General features: G+C 38.3%; 1 protein-coding gene across 6 annotated transcripts in view; it reads right to left on the reverse strand.

Moving 5' to 3' along the window:
- bean1 (brain expressed, associated with NEDD4, 1) overlaps window positions 1–20,175 on the reverse strand; it is a 115,378-nt gene that overhangs the window by 21,020 nt on the left and 74,183 nt on the right. For 5 of the 6 annotated variants that reach the window (XR_007935881.1, XR_007935880.1, XR_007935882.1 and 2 more), the window contains 2 exons: window positions 18,951–19,160; window positions 12,949–13,090 (listed from right to left, as the gene is read on the reverse strand). Coding sequence is in view for 3 of the 6 variants with exons in the window: in XM_028809634.2 (XP_028665467.1) it covers window positions 12,949–13,090; window positions 18,951–19,160 (352 nt within the window). In the remaining 3 variants the exon portion in view is untranslated. The remainder of the gene's footprint in view (window positions 1–12,948; window positions 13,091–18,950; window positions 19,161–20,175) is intronic. The other variant, XM_051932157.1, reaches the window with a different exon arrangement.

Below are 20,175 nucleotides of genomic sequence, written 5' to 3' on the forward strand. Positions count from 1 at the left end.
CTAATTTATGTGTGATGATAAGCACCACACTTTGTCCTACTTTTTCAGCCACATTCCAGCACAAATTCCACTATGTTTAGGGCCATTATACTTTTTTATTCACATGAAATAATGCAAAAGACTGATGATATGTTGTGGTAGAGTGTTATGCTATAAAATATTTATGAAATTATATGTATGTCTTTATTTGTAGAATTAGCATTTTCTTATAATTTTTAAAGAGGAAGGAAAATGGACAAACCAATTTTTTCTCTGCCTCCAAAATTTTAGGAATTCTGTTTTTTATGACTGGATTGCTGGTCACCTGTGACAGAGGGGGCTAGTTTTATTACTTAATGACTTGCATTTCTTTTCATGGAGGTTTGTTTGAAGGATGCTGATAAAAATCAAAATTACAAGGTGGGGGGCTGTGCCTGAGCTATTCCATTGGTGAATGGCACAGGAAGGTGTTTATTATTCAGGAGCTACACAGGAAAAATAAAGAAAGAGGATTATAAAGATATGCTGTCTGTGTCATGTTGCATAGTCATGAAAGAAGAACATATGTAACCTGAAGAAAGCAGGCTGCCTGGGCCTGTGCAGATGATGAGCTGATCAGGATGAATTGAATGAAACTATAAAGTACAGTGGAACCTTGGTTTACGAGTGTTTTGCAAGACAAGCAAAAATTTTTAATAAATTTTGACTTGATAAACGAGCGAGGTCTTGCAGTACGAGTAGTATGTATACTCTTTGTCTGCTGAGCGTCATGTGATCACAACTGAGCTGATGGTTCTTCTCTCTCTCTTTCGCTGCGGGATTGTGGGCAATCGTCTCCTATTCTCCGTCTGAGTTGGTGTGCCTCACTCATATAGTCAACATCCGTACGAGCGTATACTGTTTACTACAGCATTAGCATTGTGACTGTGTGTGCGCGCGCGTGTGTGCATGTGTGTGTGCACGCGCGCGCTCGCTCGTGTGTGTGTGCACGCGCGCGCTCGCTCGTGTGTGTGTGTGTGCATGCACGCACTCGTGTGTGTGTGTGTGTGTGCATGCACGTGCTCGTGTGTGTGTGTGTATGTGACATGCGAGTCCCTGTCTTGCACCCTAAAACACGAAGCTGAGTCTCAGTACTTTAGCAACACCAGCTTTATTCAGCTTGAAACAGCAACAGCGCGGTTATTTATACACAGACACAGCAGTCAGGCAGGGCCCTGCACATTTATAATGTTCCTTGTTCCTTGTATCACCCATCGATGGCAGGCGCTTATAGCATGTCCACGATCTTTTCGGATTCGCTTTTACGGCGAACTGCTACAGCGCTGGGAGACTGCGATTGCTTTGGGACGCTCTTCCACGTGTCATCCCGTTGGGTGGAATCCCACAAGAGTTTAGAAACTCACTCACACCAGCCATGATTCTTTTCAAAGGTAAAGTGCAAGTTAATTTGTTTTATGTATTTATACTTTATATTTTGTATTAATCATTTTTATATGAATAGTTTTGGGTTGTGGAACAAATCATCTGAGTTTCCATTATTTCTTATGGGGAAATTCACTTTGATATACGAGTGCTTTGGACTACGAGCATGTTTCCGGAACGAATTATGCTCACAAACCGAGGTTCCACTGCATTGCGTCACCTTGTAATGGCCGACCCCTTACCCAGACCGGCCACAACACTACCAAGACTATAACTTGGAATACCTGAAGTTTCTTGCTCTAATAACAAGCCGTACTCCTTACAAGATGTCTTATTTTCTCAACATGACGAAATAACCAGAGACAGTAAACGGATATGTCAAATTAAACACCGATATATTGTAAAATGAAAGACAGAAAAACATTCAATAATAAATAAATATGTATAAGAGTGCGCAAATGACCACTTATCCCCAAAACACCAGTGACTAATTAATATATATATTAACACAAATATTTACAATAAACCCTCCCTCGCCCCCAAACAATTAACAAAAGCACACAACACAAATACAAACATACTGTAGATCTGAAAAACACGGCAGTTGAAAATGTGGTGAAAAAATGTGTCCCAAAATAAAGTCCAGCAGTATAGATACTGGTTGTGGTGTTATTGTGCTTCCTCCCGACAACAAAACAACCTCATTGTTAATGTCCTGGCAATGGTTGGAATGACTTCAACCTCAGGGTTTCTCAGCTCTGGCTGTCCAGAGGCGTAGCTAGGGTTTTCAGCACCCGTGGACAACTGAAGATTTCGCGCACCCTCCTGTTTGCCAAAATGCAATGGGGAACATCAATTCGGCACCCCCTGGATGCTGCGCCCGGGGACAGATGTCTCCCCTTGCTCCCCCCAGCTACGCCACTGTGGCTGTCGTGATGAATGATCGGTAGACGAAAAAGCAGGCAGTGGAATAAGGCAAACAATAGCAGTAACGAGTTTGTAGATGGATGGATAAATTGTCTTCTTTTCTTTTCCTCTCTCTCTCCACCTCTCCTCTCTCGCCTCTCGCTCTTTTTTTTTAAATGTAAAATGTCCCGAATGTAAGTGGTGTGTAAACAGGTGATTTCTGTCCTGGGGCTGCGGTCTCTCTCCATCATCTTTCCCCTCTGCACTTACATGGACAACAATCACTGACGCACACGTAATGAACAGTAAACGGGACGAAGAAAACAACACGCACACTGAACACACATAAAATATACTATTACTATGTAGCCCCACTACAACCTGAAACCACAAATCTAGTATTATCAAGTTATAAGGTCATGGTTTACAAAGCCACATGCCATTTGCTTGTACGGCACTAGTTATAATAAAATGTATTAGCTATAATACATACCGTATATACTAAGTCGGGTCTTGAAACCCGAAAAAAATCTATCTTTTTTTTTTTACATCTTCTTGCCTGTTCCAATCTCGCATCAGTTTCTCAGATGCATCGAATTTTGTTGCAGCAGCGCAGTTACCAATTTCTTTTGCTACTTCAACGATGTTTAATTTAAAACGAGCTTCATATTTTCTTCCAATAAAACGCTCCATTGTAGATAAGGGCTGCTCTTACAATGAAGGTGTATGAGGGTGTGAGATACAAAAAACACAAATCAGTGCAAACGTTGCTTCGGAATAATTTGGGTATTACCGTGTGGTCACGTAGGCACAATAGAGGGAGAGAGAGACAGAGAGACGGGTTAGGAGCACACGCTGATACAGGACATTGCCGCACCCACATAGAAAAAAAGGCTGTGTGCTCCGTGGTTACTCTCTCATGTGGGCATTAGCATATCATAATCCCTTGTACCAATAGAGTGAGTTTCCTGCATTCGACTTATACGACCGACATTATAAAGTACCAGAAATTATACGGTAAAATCAAGTCCTGACTTATCTGCGGAATATCTGTGAGTATATACGGTAGTTAAAAGTGTAGTTCTTTCTCCTGCCTGTTCTTTCATTTTGTCTAATTGCATAAGGTTACAGATAAAGAAAGGAAGAAGGGAGGAAGTGCTTAACTGAAGTAGTGTATCTGACCAGAGAATGGTAACTGTATGGGATTTAAGGCAATTTGGTTAAGTCTACACAATAAAGAATATAAAGGGGAAAATAGGGTCACAATAGGATCCTATACGACAAAACTTTTATTTAGCAAAGTGTTCTCTTTTAACTTAATATACTATAAACTTACACATCTTTTCTCAATGTTGGTTTTCGATTATCCATCAATAATGTGGATGTTACCCAAACTTAGGGTTACCAGATCATGTACACATCAACAATCATTCTTACTGTGTCAAATTAGAAATGCTAATTAACCCAAAATACACGTTTGGATTTGTTAGAAAAAAAAAAAAAATACCCAGGTAAAAAACGCTAACAAAAGGAGAATGTGCAGAATCCAAGTAGCCATTGATCAGGCCAGTATTTGAACCCAGTTCTTTGAAGTTGTGAGGCAGCAGCACTATTCTCTTTGGCTACTGAAGACTTTAGAAATGATCTCCATACTTAGGAGTATTCTCACAGTTTTCTTAACGGGCCCAAGCAATTCATTGTTCTAAAGACAACTAATCCAGAACGACAGTATTTCAATGCTAACAGCCAGACGATTACTGGCACTGGATACAAAAGAAAACAAAAAAACATGATTGCTGTAGGTAGGAGATACATAAAAACATTCTTATGCAGTCTTCTCGGGCCAATTGTTGGCCACTCTCTATCTCTCTCAATGATAGCACAGCAATGAGGTTTAGACAGATGGGTCAGCATTATATTTCATATTTGTCATCCAGACTTAGGGTGGAGGGCTACTGAAATCATTTTTAGAATTTCCAGTATTTGAATCTCTGAATATTTACTCTGCCGCTTAGTTAAAGTGTCTAATATGAAGTATAATGTATGATACATGTGATCTTCAGTGAAAGGATTATTTATTCATGGCAACAGAGCTCTCAACTTTAAACTTTCCATTTCACAGTAAATCCAAAGAGATAAATGAATATAAAAGCTCTGTGTTCTTCTTGCATAAATGGCTTCAGAGTATTCATACTTGATCTTTTACATCTGGCAAGCCATCACAGTTAAACAATCTTATATACGCTCTGCTCTGCTTTAGAAAATTACATTGCTGGTAGCAAAAGCACCAATCAAAAAAGCCTTTCCCAGTTACTAACTAGTCTGCAAAACTTGAAATGCAGAAAAATATTTTTCATAATTTATCAGTTTTAGATATGTGGCTGGTGTGTTATGGAAAGTAATTTCAGCCTCCTTAGAAACTCCACTTAAAGCTGTGGAATATGTTCAGACATCATAATGAAACTGTCACAAGAATGCAAATAATATTGTGACACTGTGAAACAAGCCATGAAGGGTGAGTGTGTGCTGTTATCTCCCATTTCAGGTCATACTTGTCAATATTTTGTGGCCCTTGTGTAAAATCAAAGTGACAGATGCTGGAGCAGATGTCAACTTCATTACACTGCCATTAAATCTTCTGGAGGGCCATTGCGTGGAAGCAAATGCTGCACATTTAAGTCAACTTCGGGACAAGTTGACCTAATTTTCAGAGCAAACCACTGAGCTTGTCATAAAGCCTGGACGAATAATTTGTCTCAAAGTTATGTAACCAGGGAACTGCATGAATTACACAAAGACAAAGAAACATCTGTATCAACATGCTGAATCTAGCCTGTTACATTTTCCTTAAATATAATTATGCAATGAATAAAACAAATATAACACAGCAGAGTATGCTGTCATTTAACTCTGAGGCACTTTTGGCTGAAATGTTCACCAGGGGGCATGGTGGCGCAGTGGGTGGCACTGCTGCCTCGCAGTAAGGAGACCTGGGTTTGCTTCCCAGGTCCTCCCTGCGTTGAGTTTGCATGTTCTCCCCGTGTCTGCGTGGGTTTCCTCCGGGTGCTCCAGTTTCCTCCCACAGTCCAAAGACATGCAGGTTAGGTGGATTAGCGATTCTAAATTGGCCCTAGTGTGTGCCTGGTGTGTGTGTGTGTCCTGTGGTGGGTTGGTGCCCTGCCCAGGATTGGTTCCTGCTTTGTGCCCTGTGTTGGCTGGGATTGGCTGCCCCGTGACCCTGTGTTCGGATTCAGCGGGTTGGAAAATGGAAGGATGGTGACACAGAAGTTGGTGCTGCTGCTTCATTTTTCTAATATATGCTAACTGACAGGAAAGACGAGCCCTGGCAGCAACATGAACATCCTCAACTCAATGCCATTTCAGTATCCAACGTAGATAAGTTTTAAGTCCTAATCAACATGAGATCTGAGCTAGCAATACTGACGATGCTGTTCCACTGTACTATTCAGTGCTGGTAAATCTACAGCCAAATGTATTTGTAAAATGAATAAAATTAACTTTTATTTATATATCTCAATATCAGCATATTTTGTCATAAGGCAGTTTTCATAAATTAAACATATGAACTATTCTAAGAAAAAGATGACACGTATTTTGCTTTAGATCACATCTCTCCAGTTTTGATGTCACTACACTGGTTACCCGTGCCATTTAGAAATGACTTTAAAATACTTCTTATGGTTTACAAAGCCTTAAATAATCTCGCTCCATCCTATATTTCAAATGCCTTTCACCTTACACTCCAAATCGTAATGTTAGATCTTCAAATGAGAGTATGCACCTAAAATCTGGAATGGCTTTCCAAACAGAAGTTCACCAGGCTAATACGGTGGAGCACTTTAAAAAACTGCTTGAAATCCATTACTTTAACATGGCTTTCTCATAGTGTGATGGTGCGGGTCCTGCTCCATGCTTCCTCTTCCAATTTTGGGAACCTCTTGAACCCAACACTGTCGGTAATGTAACCGGATGAGCTGTGCAAATGAGGACAAATCACACATGGAGCAAGGCGAAGGTGTAAACTGTGCAAGTGCTTTTCTCTAACCTCTGTTCTCTCTCTTGTTCCTTCACTTTCTTTTCCCTTCTCTTTTTTTTTCCCTCCGCACTCGCAATTCTCCTTCTTATAATGGGGACATGGCACAGGTGTGGCGATTAGAAGGTCCCTGCATCAATTACGGCCACAGACGACCACGCACCTAAGTGCGGAAATGCCTGCGTCGCATCACGCCCAGGAACCACTCCTGCCATTTTACCATGCCCCCTCCTTAAGCCAAGAGTGCTGTGATTATTTATTTAAAAACTGGCCATCCATTTAGAGGCATGGACCCACTATATCACACATAGCCATATTTTAGTGAAACCCTGATAAACTGTATATGCATTGAATTTATCATGGCCCCGCAATCCGTACTAAGCCCTACTTTCTCTGCTATTCTTTTTCCTGTTTTCTGTAGTGGTGATCTTTTTTTTTTTTTTCTTTAGCCCTCTTGAGTTTTTTGTTTTTGTTTTTTCTGTATTCCTGGCCATCAGATCATACCTTATTCTTTGTTTTTTAGTATTGCCTAATCCTATTTTTATTTTTTATAAACTTTTCTTTCTTCATCTTGTAAAGCACTTTGAGCTACAACATTTGCATGAAAATGTTCTATATAAATAAATGTTGTTGTTCATTTGTACCACCAACTTATTTCAGGCTTGCTGTTAAGTAAGTCATGCAATAAGCATTTAACACTGCAACCTCTACTATGGCAGCTGCATGCTAGCTTCACACAAAGGTCTGTACGAATATACTGGAGAATAAATAGGCAATTGTAAGAAAGTATTCAATTACAGAGCACACTTTGGTATAAATGAAGTAACTTGCATATGTTAGTTTTTGCGTAGTGATAGATTGTTTATTGCCTAATACAAAGTCTTCAATACTAAAAAAAACCCAAAAAAACGCAAAAAAAAAAACTAAACAAAAACAAACAAAAGATAATTTATCTACAAATGATGTATTTCATCTTTATATTTTAGAGAGTATAAACTGTGCTTTTTTGTATAGTAAAACTACTCTTTTTTTTTTTATAATACTATTGTCCATGTAATCTCTGTGAAAATCAGAAAACATTTTGAACTCATCCTACAGTATCCATGAAAATTTTGTTTTTCACTGTTGGGCTGGATCAATAGTGATGAGACAAAAATATAAGCAGATACAAGACATTTACGTATCTTTTGTTAATCTGACATTTTCTGCTCAACTTAAAATTTATGTAAATCAATTTAAATTCTAAGGTTACAGCCTTGGCCTGGTGCAGGTGCTTGCATATTTGCAAATTGCTGTTGCCATCAGGATGGTCTCATCTGTCCAACTCTGTGTGTTGCTACCCTGACCAACACCTGACATACGGATGTCGAGTAAAGTTAAGATAAATTACATACTAAATAGTGTCATGTATACCTTGTTACTGAATATTTTTTTATAATTCCCTATTTATCATTGAACAGTGGATAACTGATCTTTCTGACTTGCATCCAAAATAGTTTTTGCATAATGAAAGATTGTTTATTGCCTAATACAAAGGCAATACTAAAAACATGAAAAAGCAAAACAAACAAACAAATGATGATTTATCTAGGAATGATGTATTTCATTTTTATATTATACAGTAGATAATACAAACTGTCCTTTTTTGTATAGTAAAACTACACTCTGGTTTTCCTTTCATAATATTATTGGTCCATGTAATATCTGTGAAAATCACCTAGAAATGATAAGGCAGTTAATTTTAACATCGCATTTTTGGAAAAGCAATGGGTTGAGTGATTTTAGTAAATCGCTTTTAATCCAATGATGCCCTTGCACAAATGCAGCTGCTCCTTAAGATGGCATTGGCAAATTGAAGGCATTAATCAGTATTAATTGCGTGCTAAAAAATGGCATGCATGAGTCTAAAGATAAACACTTCTAATCAAATAATTCCTTTTAGTCTATGCCCTCCAGAACAAAAGCATTGCTACAGTTATCTAATTAGTGGTCTGCCAGAGAACTGTGCACCTCTTCCAACACTCATAAGAAAAAGATATCAGAGAAACTGAACAGCGTATGGATAGGCTAATTGAAAGCACTGACTTGAAAAGATGTTTGTGTTTTGAAAATCGTTTCCATTTCTCTCTTGATATAGCGAGAGGGACTGAACCAGATTCCTCAGCATCAATTTGGATCAAAAAGACAAGGTTAAGCTGAGCTTTCAACTTTGTAAATTGTATGAAAAAAACATGGATAAGCTTGGCCAGACAGAACCTTTTTGTCTTTTAATAGCATTTCAACTGTTAAGCGCTGGTTCAGAATCTTTTTTTCTTATCCACACTTTAACAGCTGAATAAACCTGCTTTTCTCTTTGCAGCCTGCATTTAACATCCTCCTTGACCTCCTTTTGAGGCATGGCAGTGCAATTTAGTGATGATTATCTAAGGTGCTATGTCTTGATTAAGGTCAGATGTGTAGCGGTGGAGTAATCTTTTTGTAGCTTTACATGGCACCTGTATCTTACAGAAGCATCTATGATTTTCAGCATTATAAATTACAGTCTTCTTGTAAATATGTGATCATAAACAGGAATCTTAGCACATTGATCTTCTTTGTGTGTTTCTGGAGAAAAGGTGACAAAAGACATCTTGTAAAAAGCACTCAGATGTAACCCTCTGCATAACATTTATTTTTACACTGCACAATTGTCCTTTTTACAGCTAGTGAAATATGTACCTTTTTATTTTTAGAGGTGTGAAAAATTAAAAAGCCCTAATAATAAACTTGATTAATTTTGTAACTGAAATGTGAGAAAGCAAATATCCCTTTACTAAGTTCATACAGTTCTATTTTAGTTTTGAAGGGAGTAGGACAGCATCAAAGGCAAGGTAGAATTGAACTCAAGAGTGGGTGGCAGTCCACTGCAAGCCACACTAACTCATACTGGGCTAATTTGAGCCTAAAATTAAACAACCTCAAATATTTTTAGAATGTGGAAGGAATATTGGGAGTAACCTTTGGAAAAAAAAACACAGACTTGGAGAGAATATGCAAACTCTGCATCTGTTCAGCAATCCCATGCATTAATACATTTTATGTATTAAAATCCATCCATCCATGTATTAAAATCCATCCATCCATTATCCAACCCGCTATATCCTAAGTACAGGGTCACGGCGGTCTGCTGGAGCCAATCCCAGCCAACACAGGGCACAAGGCAGAAAACAAACCCCGGGCAGGGCACCAGCCCACCACAGGGCATGCACACAAACACATACACACACACGCATGCACACGCACACACACACACACACACACACACACACTAGGGTCAATTTAGAATCGCCAATGCACCTAACCTGCATGTCTTTGGACTGTGGGAGGAAACTGGAGTACCCGGAGAAAACCCACACAGACATGGGGAGAACATGCAAACTCCACACAAGTGTACCCGCGTCTCCTAACTGCAAGGCAGCAGCACTACCCACTGCTCCACCATGCCACCCTGTATTATTATTATTATAATTAATATTTTACCCAGGTTAAAAAAAGCCATTTATCTTTACCTATTGATTCCTTGGCAAAATAAAGCAGAATGACTTACCAAAGGCATGATGTGCACCAACCATTGTCCTGGTGAGAAGTCATTTGCTGCAGCTGACTAACCAATGTTAAATTCTTAATCACCATAAAGACATGGAAGTTGGGGTCAATAAAAAAAAACTCTATAAACTGTGCTTAAATAGGGCAGTAGGCCACCATACAGAGGCAGAGCAGCCTTGGTGTGCTTTGAAGTAGATTTCACAAATGTCTGTTACTGTGCTGTGAAGATGCCACTCTGTAACTCCATTATAAATGTAGTTACTTAGTGTTTTGCTGGGGGCATTACTGTCAGGATGAATATAATCGCTCAGAATTGCTTTATGTTTATTCAAGTTTACCTAGCCCAGGGGAATCAGTGGGCCTTAATGTAGCCCACACTAAAACGGAACCACCAGAAACCTTAGTGAGAAGTAAGCATTTTATTATTAAGTGAGATGTACAAAAATACTATATTAATCAATTACTAGTGACCCTACTCTGTCCCTTGAGCAAGGCCCTTAACTTGCATTTGCTCCATCCTGTGTATGACATTAATCTGCACCCAGTCCTGAAGGTAGGCCCTCTAATCTGCAGGGAAAACATGGGGTTTGGTGGCAGAATTGGCACTCCAGCCACCATAAAAAAACCTCACATTGTCCCGCTGCATGGCTGCACTTGGGTCCTAAACCTGGATTCTGAGGCTGTTTGTCATGTGGTGTGTGTGGCAACACACTGTATCAGTGCATGCTCCTAACCTTCTCCTCCTCTTATCTCATGATCTGTGTGTCAGTACACAAAGCTGCTTGCCACATTCTAATGTTGGGTTTTTTTTTTTTGATTATGTTGCCAAGCATAATATGATGGGCAACTACAGCATTTGTTTTATTTCTTTATTTTCTCTTTTTTGAGGGGCTAAATTCATAAACGCATGTGAAGAGATATGGTGTGATTGTAGGCAAATATAGGCCATGCAATAATTTGGTAAAGTTCAAGGTCATATGTCACATGGTTTCAGTTTTTAGTACAGCATACAAAGGTCTGAAATGTGGTAAGCCTGTGAAGGATAATGTAAAAACCACCTTAACAGCATTTCCTTAGGAACAATTTATTCAGCTGATCTGAAACTTTGCAGACATAGAGAAGAGGCCACACAACCAAATTACTGTATGAAACCTGGTAAAGGTGAACATTTATTTTAAGTTTTAATAGCCTTTTATTTATTATACCCAATAATCTTCTGGTTTAATAAAATGCTCATCTACTTCCTTCTCTATTATCATACCATTTACATTTGTGCATTCAAAAACATAGCATCACAGTGTGTTCAGTTTGTGGTGGACTGGTGCCCTCTCCAGGACTGTTTACTGCCTTGCCCCCAGTGCTGTCAGAATAGGAATACTATTCCATGAACTAATTCAGTGATGATTCTGGATTATTTGATAATTGTGAACTAATTTAGTGCAGAACAATCGCCAACTTTCCATCTCACCATAAAAATTCCACTTCAATTTTCAAGAAATTCGGTCTAAATTTTACCCACAATGTAGAAACAAGCTAATGGGTCAACACTAAAGTGTTCTGATGAATGTATTATGTATGTGTGTGTGCCAGTACACTCAGAAACACACCGTTACTACTAGTTTGGCTTGGGCTCCCTGTGACCCTGAACAGGACAATGGTATGGAAATGGATGCTTGAATAGTTTAGTTCAATTAAAAATAATCCACATTGACAGTGACTAATATTAAATTGAAATGTTCCCAGCAATATTTATTTTTTTATTTTGACATTAACTGCACTTTTAAATATCTTCCAGACTATCTTCTTTTTTTTGTTTATGATAATGCATAAATGTTCCAACTGTACCTGTAAACTACACTTGAAACAAATAAAAACAGATTTTGCTGTTTAGCTGTTTGCCTTATATTAACCCACATTATATGTGAATTAAATGTATTTTAGATATTGAAAATGTATGCATGAATTAACTAAATTGATGTGTATCCACTAAACCATGTAATAGCCTTCCTAATACTAGATTATTTTTTCCTGGTGAATGGAGTTATTCTGATATATATATTTTTAAATGTCATAATTAATTAAAGCATTTCTATAAATTCCCAGATCACCAGTCAAAAAACTTATGTATCTTTGCAAGTTTTGCCCCTCTCGACATTAACATTTGACTGATTCAGTTTTTCAACAGAGCACTTGTTGTCTTCAAAAGTAGTACATTTGACAGCATTGTATCTTAGTGCAAACTGTGATCCCTGTAAGTGCTATCATAAGCACTTGCCCGTCTGGGAACAATAATGGAAGGACAGTATGAGAAGAGGCATAACCCGGCTGGGATGAGTCTGGATTGCTAAATTAGTCAAGGGGAAAGAATAATGGATGGACTGGTGGAGGTTGTTTATCAACAATGGTTTACTCCCCCAGTACAACAGATGGTAGTGCTACACTGGAGTGGACCCATTATGGAATCCCACAAGGATCCATGGGATTCATAGTCCTGAGGGACAACCCTGTCGGGGTCCTTGAGTGTTGTCAGAGGGTAGGGAGACCTGGAAGTACTTCCAACAGGGTATGCCCTGGCACCGGAAGTACATCCGGATCCAGCATAAAAGAAAGCTGCCCAGTCTCCTTAAGGCTTAAGGCAAAGCTCAGCTGGAGGATGAAAAGGAGTATTGTTAATTAGAGATTGTTGTGTGGACTGTAAAAAGGTATTTGTGGAATAAGAAAACATTTATTTTGCACCCAGGACTGCTTTGGTGTAGTTGTGTCTGGAGTTTGGGGCTTAGTGGGGTCCTGTCTTTCACGCCCCTTATTTAAAGGGTCACAGTGTAGTGCAGCATTTATTGCAAAACAACATTACTTGGAGAATTGTCACTTTGAGTAAAATTGTTTAAAGTAATAAGACAAAAGCATTTATCTGAAATAAAATAGCATTTACCTAATAAATAATATTCACTGTTGTTTCCTAGTAACATTTTAAGCACTACGGAAATCTACAATTTACTCACTGTGGTGGAGAGTCGGGGTAGATTACATTGACTTGAGACAGTGTCTCCATATATGAGTCAAAGTCAAATGCTGGTGGAAATTCATCAATGCAACTTGACCTCAGATCCCTAATGGAGCCTCCATAGGAAAAGCCATCTGGAGCTGTTGAAAATTCAAATATATTAATTAGAGAATGCAATTGGATGGAGCGCTGTACAGTAAAGTAGCCATTTTCACAACAGCAGTTTAGAATAAATTAACTAATCACTATGGCATTGTAGCTACAAGTAGCCATGATACAAACAGTTATTAAGTGCTATAGATCACCAAGAGGGGGCTCTTGAATTTCAAAAAAGACATAATCATAAAAGATTTTTATTCCCAATCACTCTTCATTTGACAAATTTTTTTGAAAACTGGAGTTATGGGGCAAAGGCAGCAAAACCATTCTTCACTGCTAATTGTCACATGACAAAATGAAAGAAGAACATAAATAAGTGAAAAACAAACTGAGTGAAATACAGTGAAACACTTAGGGTCTCTGTCACCAAAAACAAAAAAAATAATTTAATTGAATTTGAAATCAGTAAAACAGAAGTCAAAAATCAATAGAATTCTCAGATTTCATGATTGCAAATCATCTGCTGTGTAGTTCTGCTCATAAATTATGTACACCAAAAGCAGACTGAAACACGGGGACATGCATTCACATGTAAAACTGTGTTCAGGGAGGTCAAAGCCTTTAAAATCCATCACAAACTCCAAGTTGAAATTTAGCACCCTTAATAATATGTGTTCCCTATACTACTTGAAAAAGTCAACACAAGTGTACTGTATGTTTACTAAATTCCCTAGGATCCGTTAACTTGAATATTAGACAAACAAATAAAAACCTTCAGAATCAGAGAGGTGCATAACATAAATAAAACCTTGACAAAACAAGGCACATTTTAAGCGTATCTTTCTCTATCAATTATTAACAGTTGTCTATTTCTCATTTCTACTACTTGTTTATTTTGCATGCTTTAGATGTAGTTTGTAACAGAATGAATTCCATCTCAAAGGTAAAATCTTATGACTTTGAATCTTTTCCTTATACAAACTTTATATAAAAATGATGCAGGCCTTTTTAACTCTCCCTGACCCATATCTGGCCTTTGAGAAGTGTAGGTGGTGCAGTTCAGGTTTATTGTCGTGTATGGAGTACAATGAAATCCTTATTTGTATGTCTCCTCAGATCATTTCACTACACTACACCAACATAAAGACAAACACACAAAAACTCTCATATTAAACAAGTTTTCCAATTTAATCACAAATGTAAAGTGGAAGAAAAGTAGATACTCTATAATATTGCATAGTTACATAAAAAATATGTAGACATATGAGTAACCTTTTAATTATAAGGTGAGAAAATATCAAACTCGGCTAAAAAACATTTTTGGTATTGAATTTAAATAATTGTGTGTAAATGCCCCTAAGTATAGCACCCTATTTCATTTAATTGTGTGTCCTTTTTTTCTTTCTTTTCCTATGTTGTTCAGACACAGAAATGAGCTAAACCCAGTGACATGGTTATTATAGCCATAAAAATCATCTTGGTCAGTTTTCTTGTTTCTCCTTCTATACTTACAACAGTACCAGAAACTCTGTCTGGATTACACACATTATGCTCCCTTTGTGTTTTATTAGTTTTTGATAAGACAGATTCTCAAGAAATCTATACTTTTAACTTTTTTTATTAAAATCTTCTGGCTATGAATAAGATTTAGTTGATGACTTCTAGTTTAGCAGCCTTCCTGTAACTTAGATGACTTTTTTGGTGTTACCAACTTAGGCTATGTGTGATTTTTCGATTGTAAACTTCCTAAAAGAAAACTCTGTCAATTGGTCTGTCTTAAATCACTCCACATTTACCATGCATCTTTATCATATACCAAAAGATGGTGCTGTGGAGAACACTACACTGATTCGTGCTTGTATACAGTATATATTGCACTTTTTTCAATGTTCTTCATCTGCAGTAACAATATATATAGGATAATGTAAACTGATGCATTGTTTTTGTAAACTAAACGCCAAACTTACAAGAAAAATACTAAATTTAACCATAAAAACAGCAATGATTGAATGTAATGCAGACATGTGATTGTTAACCACTGATTCTTGTAAAAAATGGGTCCTGGGCTCATTTTGTGTGGAGCATTTGACTATATTTTCTGTTAAAACCAGTTTTAAAACTGTCATACAATGGAGGGGTGCCATGGAAATAAACCTTCATTCTGGGTTCTTGTTCACTCAGCTGCTCTGTTTTTGAATATAGAGGTTTTTGCCCTTTGATTACCTGCTTATTATTTGTATTTTCCCTTTTGTTTAATGGCTACAAAATGTATACATTCTGATCAGTGTGAACCAGACATCAGCCACCAACAAGCTTGCTAGGTAGAACTACTGGATAATCAGAAGACCTTTTAAATATTTAGATGAATGACATTTCAAAGAAAAATAAATAACTAGGCTGTTAATCTTATGAACTGAACATGCATAAAGAAATTTGGGAAGCTGTCTACAAAGAAACTGTTTATAGTTTAATCCAGTTATATATATTTTAAAGCAGCCTTCAGAGTAAGTGTACATTTCCTACATTTTTATTTTGGTTCACTGTGATAACAATTAAACATTATTTATTTTCATTTATTAGTACTCAATGTGTATGGCTTAACTCATGTGGCCTACTGTATGTTATTTAAAGCCAAGAAAGCAGGAGACAAGTTCATGAAGCCTCCCTGACATCCTGCTTTCCTGTCCAACAGCCCCTAACACAGAGCTTTCCATTAACACAGTACGTAACTTGATTTAATATTATAAATAAATACAGTATGTTCACTTTCTTTGGGGCAAGGGTAGCTTAAATATAAATAGCAATATACTATACAGACAGGAGAAGACATGATGCAGCAGAATGTGGAAAAGATTAGCAGAACAAATGAAGCTCCAAAACATAGCAACTGGAAGCCATATTACAACAGGGGCTTCCACATGTATAAGCAGGTAATGGCAGGAGTCTTAACAGGCTGAGTCAGGGTAGGTCCTCTAAGGTGAAAGAACTAAAGTGAAAGCTGCTTGTGTATATTTTACTATTTACTATTTTCTAGAAGAGTAAGTCACACTGTTAACAGGAGAGTCCCGGCAAATGGAAGTGTTGTTAAGCAGCTGGCAGGGCTTGTGTGGCCATTAGGTATAATGAGTGGCCTGGAAATCAATTCTCTATAAGCAATAAAACAATAGGGAGACCATGTGGAATGGGCAGAATTCTGTCCCAGATTAGTAATTGTTAGGCTATGGCCCACATCTAGTGCATGGAAGGCCCTGCCACCTGTTACAGGGAAGTATAAATTATAAAAGGAAGATCTGGAATGCATGTATAGTTCCAGGGGAATGTCTGGATAAACAATCTTGGTACTTTTAAGGGATGTTTCTGACCTAGGAAGTGATTCTGGGGACTGCACCAGAAACTTGATAATAGGGTTTTAATGTAACTCCTAAACAGTGAGCAGGAGACTAACAAACTTTTATTTGTATGTAGTATTTAGGCATTTGTTATTATCTGCCTTTTTTACAGCTAACTATAGTAAGTCTGTTTTTATAAAAATAAAATGATTATTTTAAAATGCAACTGATAATAAGTCATATTTAGAAATTGCACAGGCAATTACAATTTAAATAAATGAAACAAAAAGCCCTTCTAGATGCAGTTATTTCACATCAGGTCCCTGGATATTGTATAGTAAAACCTTTAAACATGTATTGTATAAAAAATGGCAAATTACTTTATCACAACCATATATCTTTATGGGGCGGCACGGTGGCGCAGTGGGTAGCGCTGCTGCCTCGCAGTTGGGAGACCTGGGGACCTGGGTTCGCTTCCCAGGTCCTCCCTGTGTGGAGTTTGCATGTTCTCCCCGTGTCTGCGTGGGTTTCCTCCGGGTGCTCTGGTTTCCTCCCACAGTCCAAAAACATGCTGGTTAGGTGGATTGGTGATTCTACATTGGCCCTAGTGTGTGCTTGGTGTGTGGGTGTGTTTGTGTGTGTCCTGTGGTGGGTTGGCACCCTGCCCGGGATTGATTCCTGCCTTGTGCCCTGTGTTGGCTGGGGTTGGCTCCAGCAGACCCCCGTGACCCTGTGTTCGGATTCAGCGGGTTGGAAAATGGATGGGTGGATATATCTTTATGACTGCCATATATCTTTATTTTTTTTTTGACTGTTTATGGATCTAAGATCACAATTTTTAAGAACCTTTTCAGTATTTTGATGATATTCGTATTGCTATTCATTTTAACTGCATCATCCAACATGCAGTTTCACATTAATTTAGGAATAGCTTCTGGCATGAAAAGAGCATTTTATGCTGCCTGTGTCCTCATCCTAAGTTATTGGCTCTTTTGGAACATATCACAGTACCTAAAAGAGCTAGGTGTACCTAATATAGGATGATTTAGGCCACCTCTATTATATTTATGTAAAAAAAGAAATAGAAAGAAAAAAGAATCATCTTGAAAATCTTCCACTTTTATTTCTTAACCAGCTGTTCCTGCTCACAGCACTAAAACCAGGCATCATGCCACAAATAATTAAGTTGGGTCTAGTGGTTCCCACATGATTGGCACTGGAATTTAGGCCTCTACTTGCAACAGTACCATCTCCTAGTGAACAACAGCTTGCAGGCGATTCACGATGAAGTCTTGTCACTGTGCAAGAGGGATTCAAACAAAAAGCTTATGTGCTGACTTCATAATACAAAGGCTTAAAGCCTAACTTTAAAAGCTAATCTTAAATGGAAGAGTTTCCACTTTGAAAAAAAAAGTCACAATAAATTATATGCATGAATAAATAATAGTTGGGCATATAGTAAATTGTTATGGCATTTTTAAAATAATTATATCGTACAGCATTTGACTCAGTTGACTGAGCTGCCCTGTGGGGCGTCCTGAGACTTCACAGGATCCCCTCAAAGTTGCTGGATATCATAGCCAGCCTGTATACCGGTACTATGAATGCTATGCAGAGTGGAGGCAGAACCTGTGTGTTTTTCCCCAGTTGATTCTAGGGTTCTTCAGGGGTGTGTTTTTGCTCCTACTCTGTTCAGTGCTTACATAGAATGGGTGTTGGGCAGGGTTATGGGGTCCAGAGGCTCTGATTGGGGCTCTCGAGAGACTGAGTAAGGAGTCTGAGTGTCTGGGATTGCAAGTGTCCTAGATAAAAGCCAAGATCCAGCCCTTTAATGACCTCTTGGCCATCAGCAGTGTGTCTGTCTGCATAGAGCATGTCGACCTTGTCGAAAGGTTTACTTACCTCGGTAGTGACATTTATGTCTCTGGTGATTCTTCAAACGAAGTCAGTAGATGGATTGGGAGAGCATGGGGGGTAATGAAGTCGCTAGAATGGGGTGTGTGAATGCTTCTGATATCTCTGCAAAAGGACAAAGGTCCAAATGGACATGGACGCTATCCAGTGACCTGAGACAAAAACTAGACTCCTTTGGTACTGTGTCTCTTCAGAGAATGCTTGGGTACCGTTGGTTTGATTTTGCGTCGCATGAGCGATTGCTTGCAGAGTCCCGAATGACGCACATTACCTGCATTGTGAGAGAGCATCAGTGACGGCATTATGGCCATGTAGCATGATTCCCTAAGGGTGATCCAGCTCACAGGATCCTCATTGTTGAGGACCTGAGGAACTGGTCCAGGCCAAATGGACACAGATGTGACATCTTGCTGTGGCTGATAGACGGTCATTTTCGGAGGGTGAGACTGGACCGTGTGACTACCTGGGGTTTGCCAACCGAGTTCCCGAGCTGTTTCATCCTATAGTGGATGCGGCAACACGCTGTACCAGTGCATGCTCCCCAACATGACCTGACCTGATCTTACATCATATTGTCTGTGAATAGGCAGTTGGTTGATTTTAATACCTGCCATTCAAAAGACTTTCCATGATAGATACACTATTGTAATGGACTCACCATAGCTGGCTTCGGTACGCAGATGTGGATTGCGAAGGCGGCCATCCTTCCTCAAACTGCCCACAATAATGGTAACACAAGACAGGAAGAGTACCAGGCCGATGACGATACCTGCCACCACCAAGGGCGATACCAGCAGGCTAGCCTCGTTGCCACCTTCTCTGAAGTCTGTGTACTCATTGACAGGGTTGGTGTGGTTTGAGCTCACTTCTTATTAGAGAGAAAGAAAGTGAAAAGAAAATCACCCAATTAGTATTGGAAGACATATACTTTAGAATATAGTACAGCAACTGCTCACTTCTATACTTATAATTAAAAACTTTTTTTATAAAATATTGTTTTTAACAGTTTATATTTATTCAATAATTAATTACTTAACCCAGCTAATCCCATCAACAGTGGAAACAATGCAAAGGTCAATGCTGGATGGGATTTTATTCCTTCAAAAACACATTCACTCAAGCTTTCACACTCACTCAATGCAGGCAGATTTACAGCCACAAATCAATCTAATCTGTACATCTTTTCATCAATTTTATAGGCAAATGAAAATTACAAACTAAATGTAATATGCTATAGCAGACACCTCATTTAAACTTAATTGCTATCATATATTAATGTGCTATAATTTTGTTCATCTATTGTACTAGCCGATATGAATGTTTGTTTTAGAGTATAACTAATCTAGAAAACTGGTATAGAATTTGTTGCACGAAAACTAATTCTCCGATTTGTTATATTTGAAATATAAGCACTAAGTATAAGCACTTTGAGCTACTTTTTTGTATGAAAATGTGCTATATAAATAAATGTTGTTGTTGAAATGTTACCGTAAGTTAAATTATTTTACACCTTCTTGCAGGAACAATATGCTGATACATTGTGGTGTTTTGCAGAAACCGGTAATTTCAAAATAGTTACTGCCTGCATTGCCTACTTTATTTACTGTCATGGGAATGTGCCAGGTGGAGGGGAGAACCTACACCATTGCTAATGGATGAGAATTTCTTCTGGTTGAAGATGAATGGTTTGCAATGTGCAATATATTGTGAGCAAGAGGTGGCAGAAGTATGTCAGTAAAGGATAGGAAGGCCTAAGGTAGAACTTTTTCTTAATTTATTTTATTTTAACTTTAAGTTCCAGTATTAGTAGACATTCATTTACCAAAACAACATACTCTGCTTTATTTTGTTGGAAAAATATGAGATTAACTAACTTATGCATT

Source organism: Erpetoichthys calabaricus, chromosome 9, assembly GCF_900747795.2.
Source record: "Erpetoichthys calabaricus chromosome 9, fErpCal1.3, whole genome shotgun sequence".
NCBI lineage: Eukaryota > Metazoa > Chordata > Cladistia > Polypteriformes > Polypteridae > Erpetoichthys > Erpetoichthys calabaricus.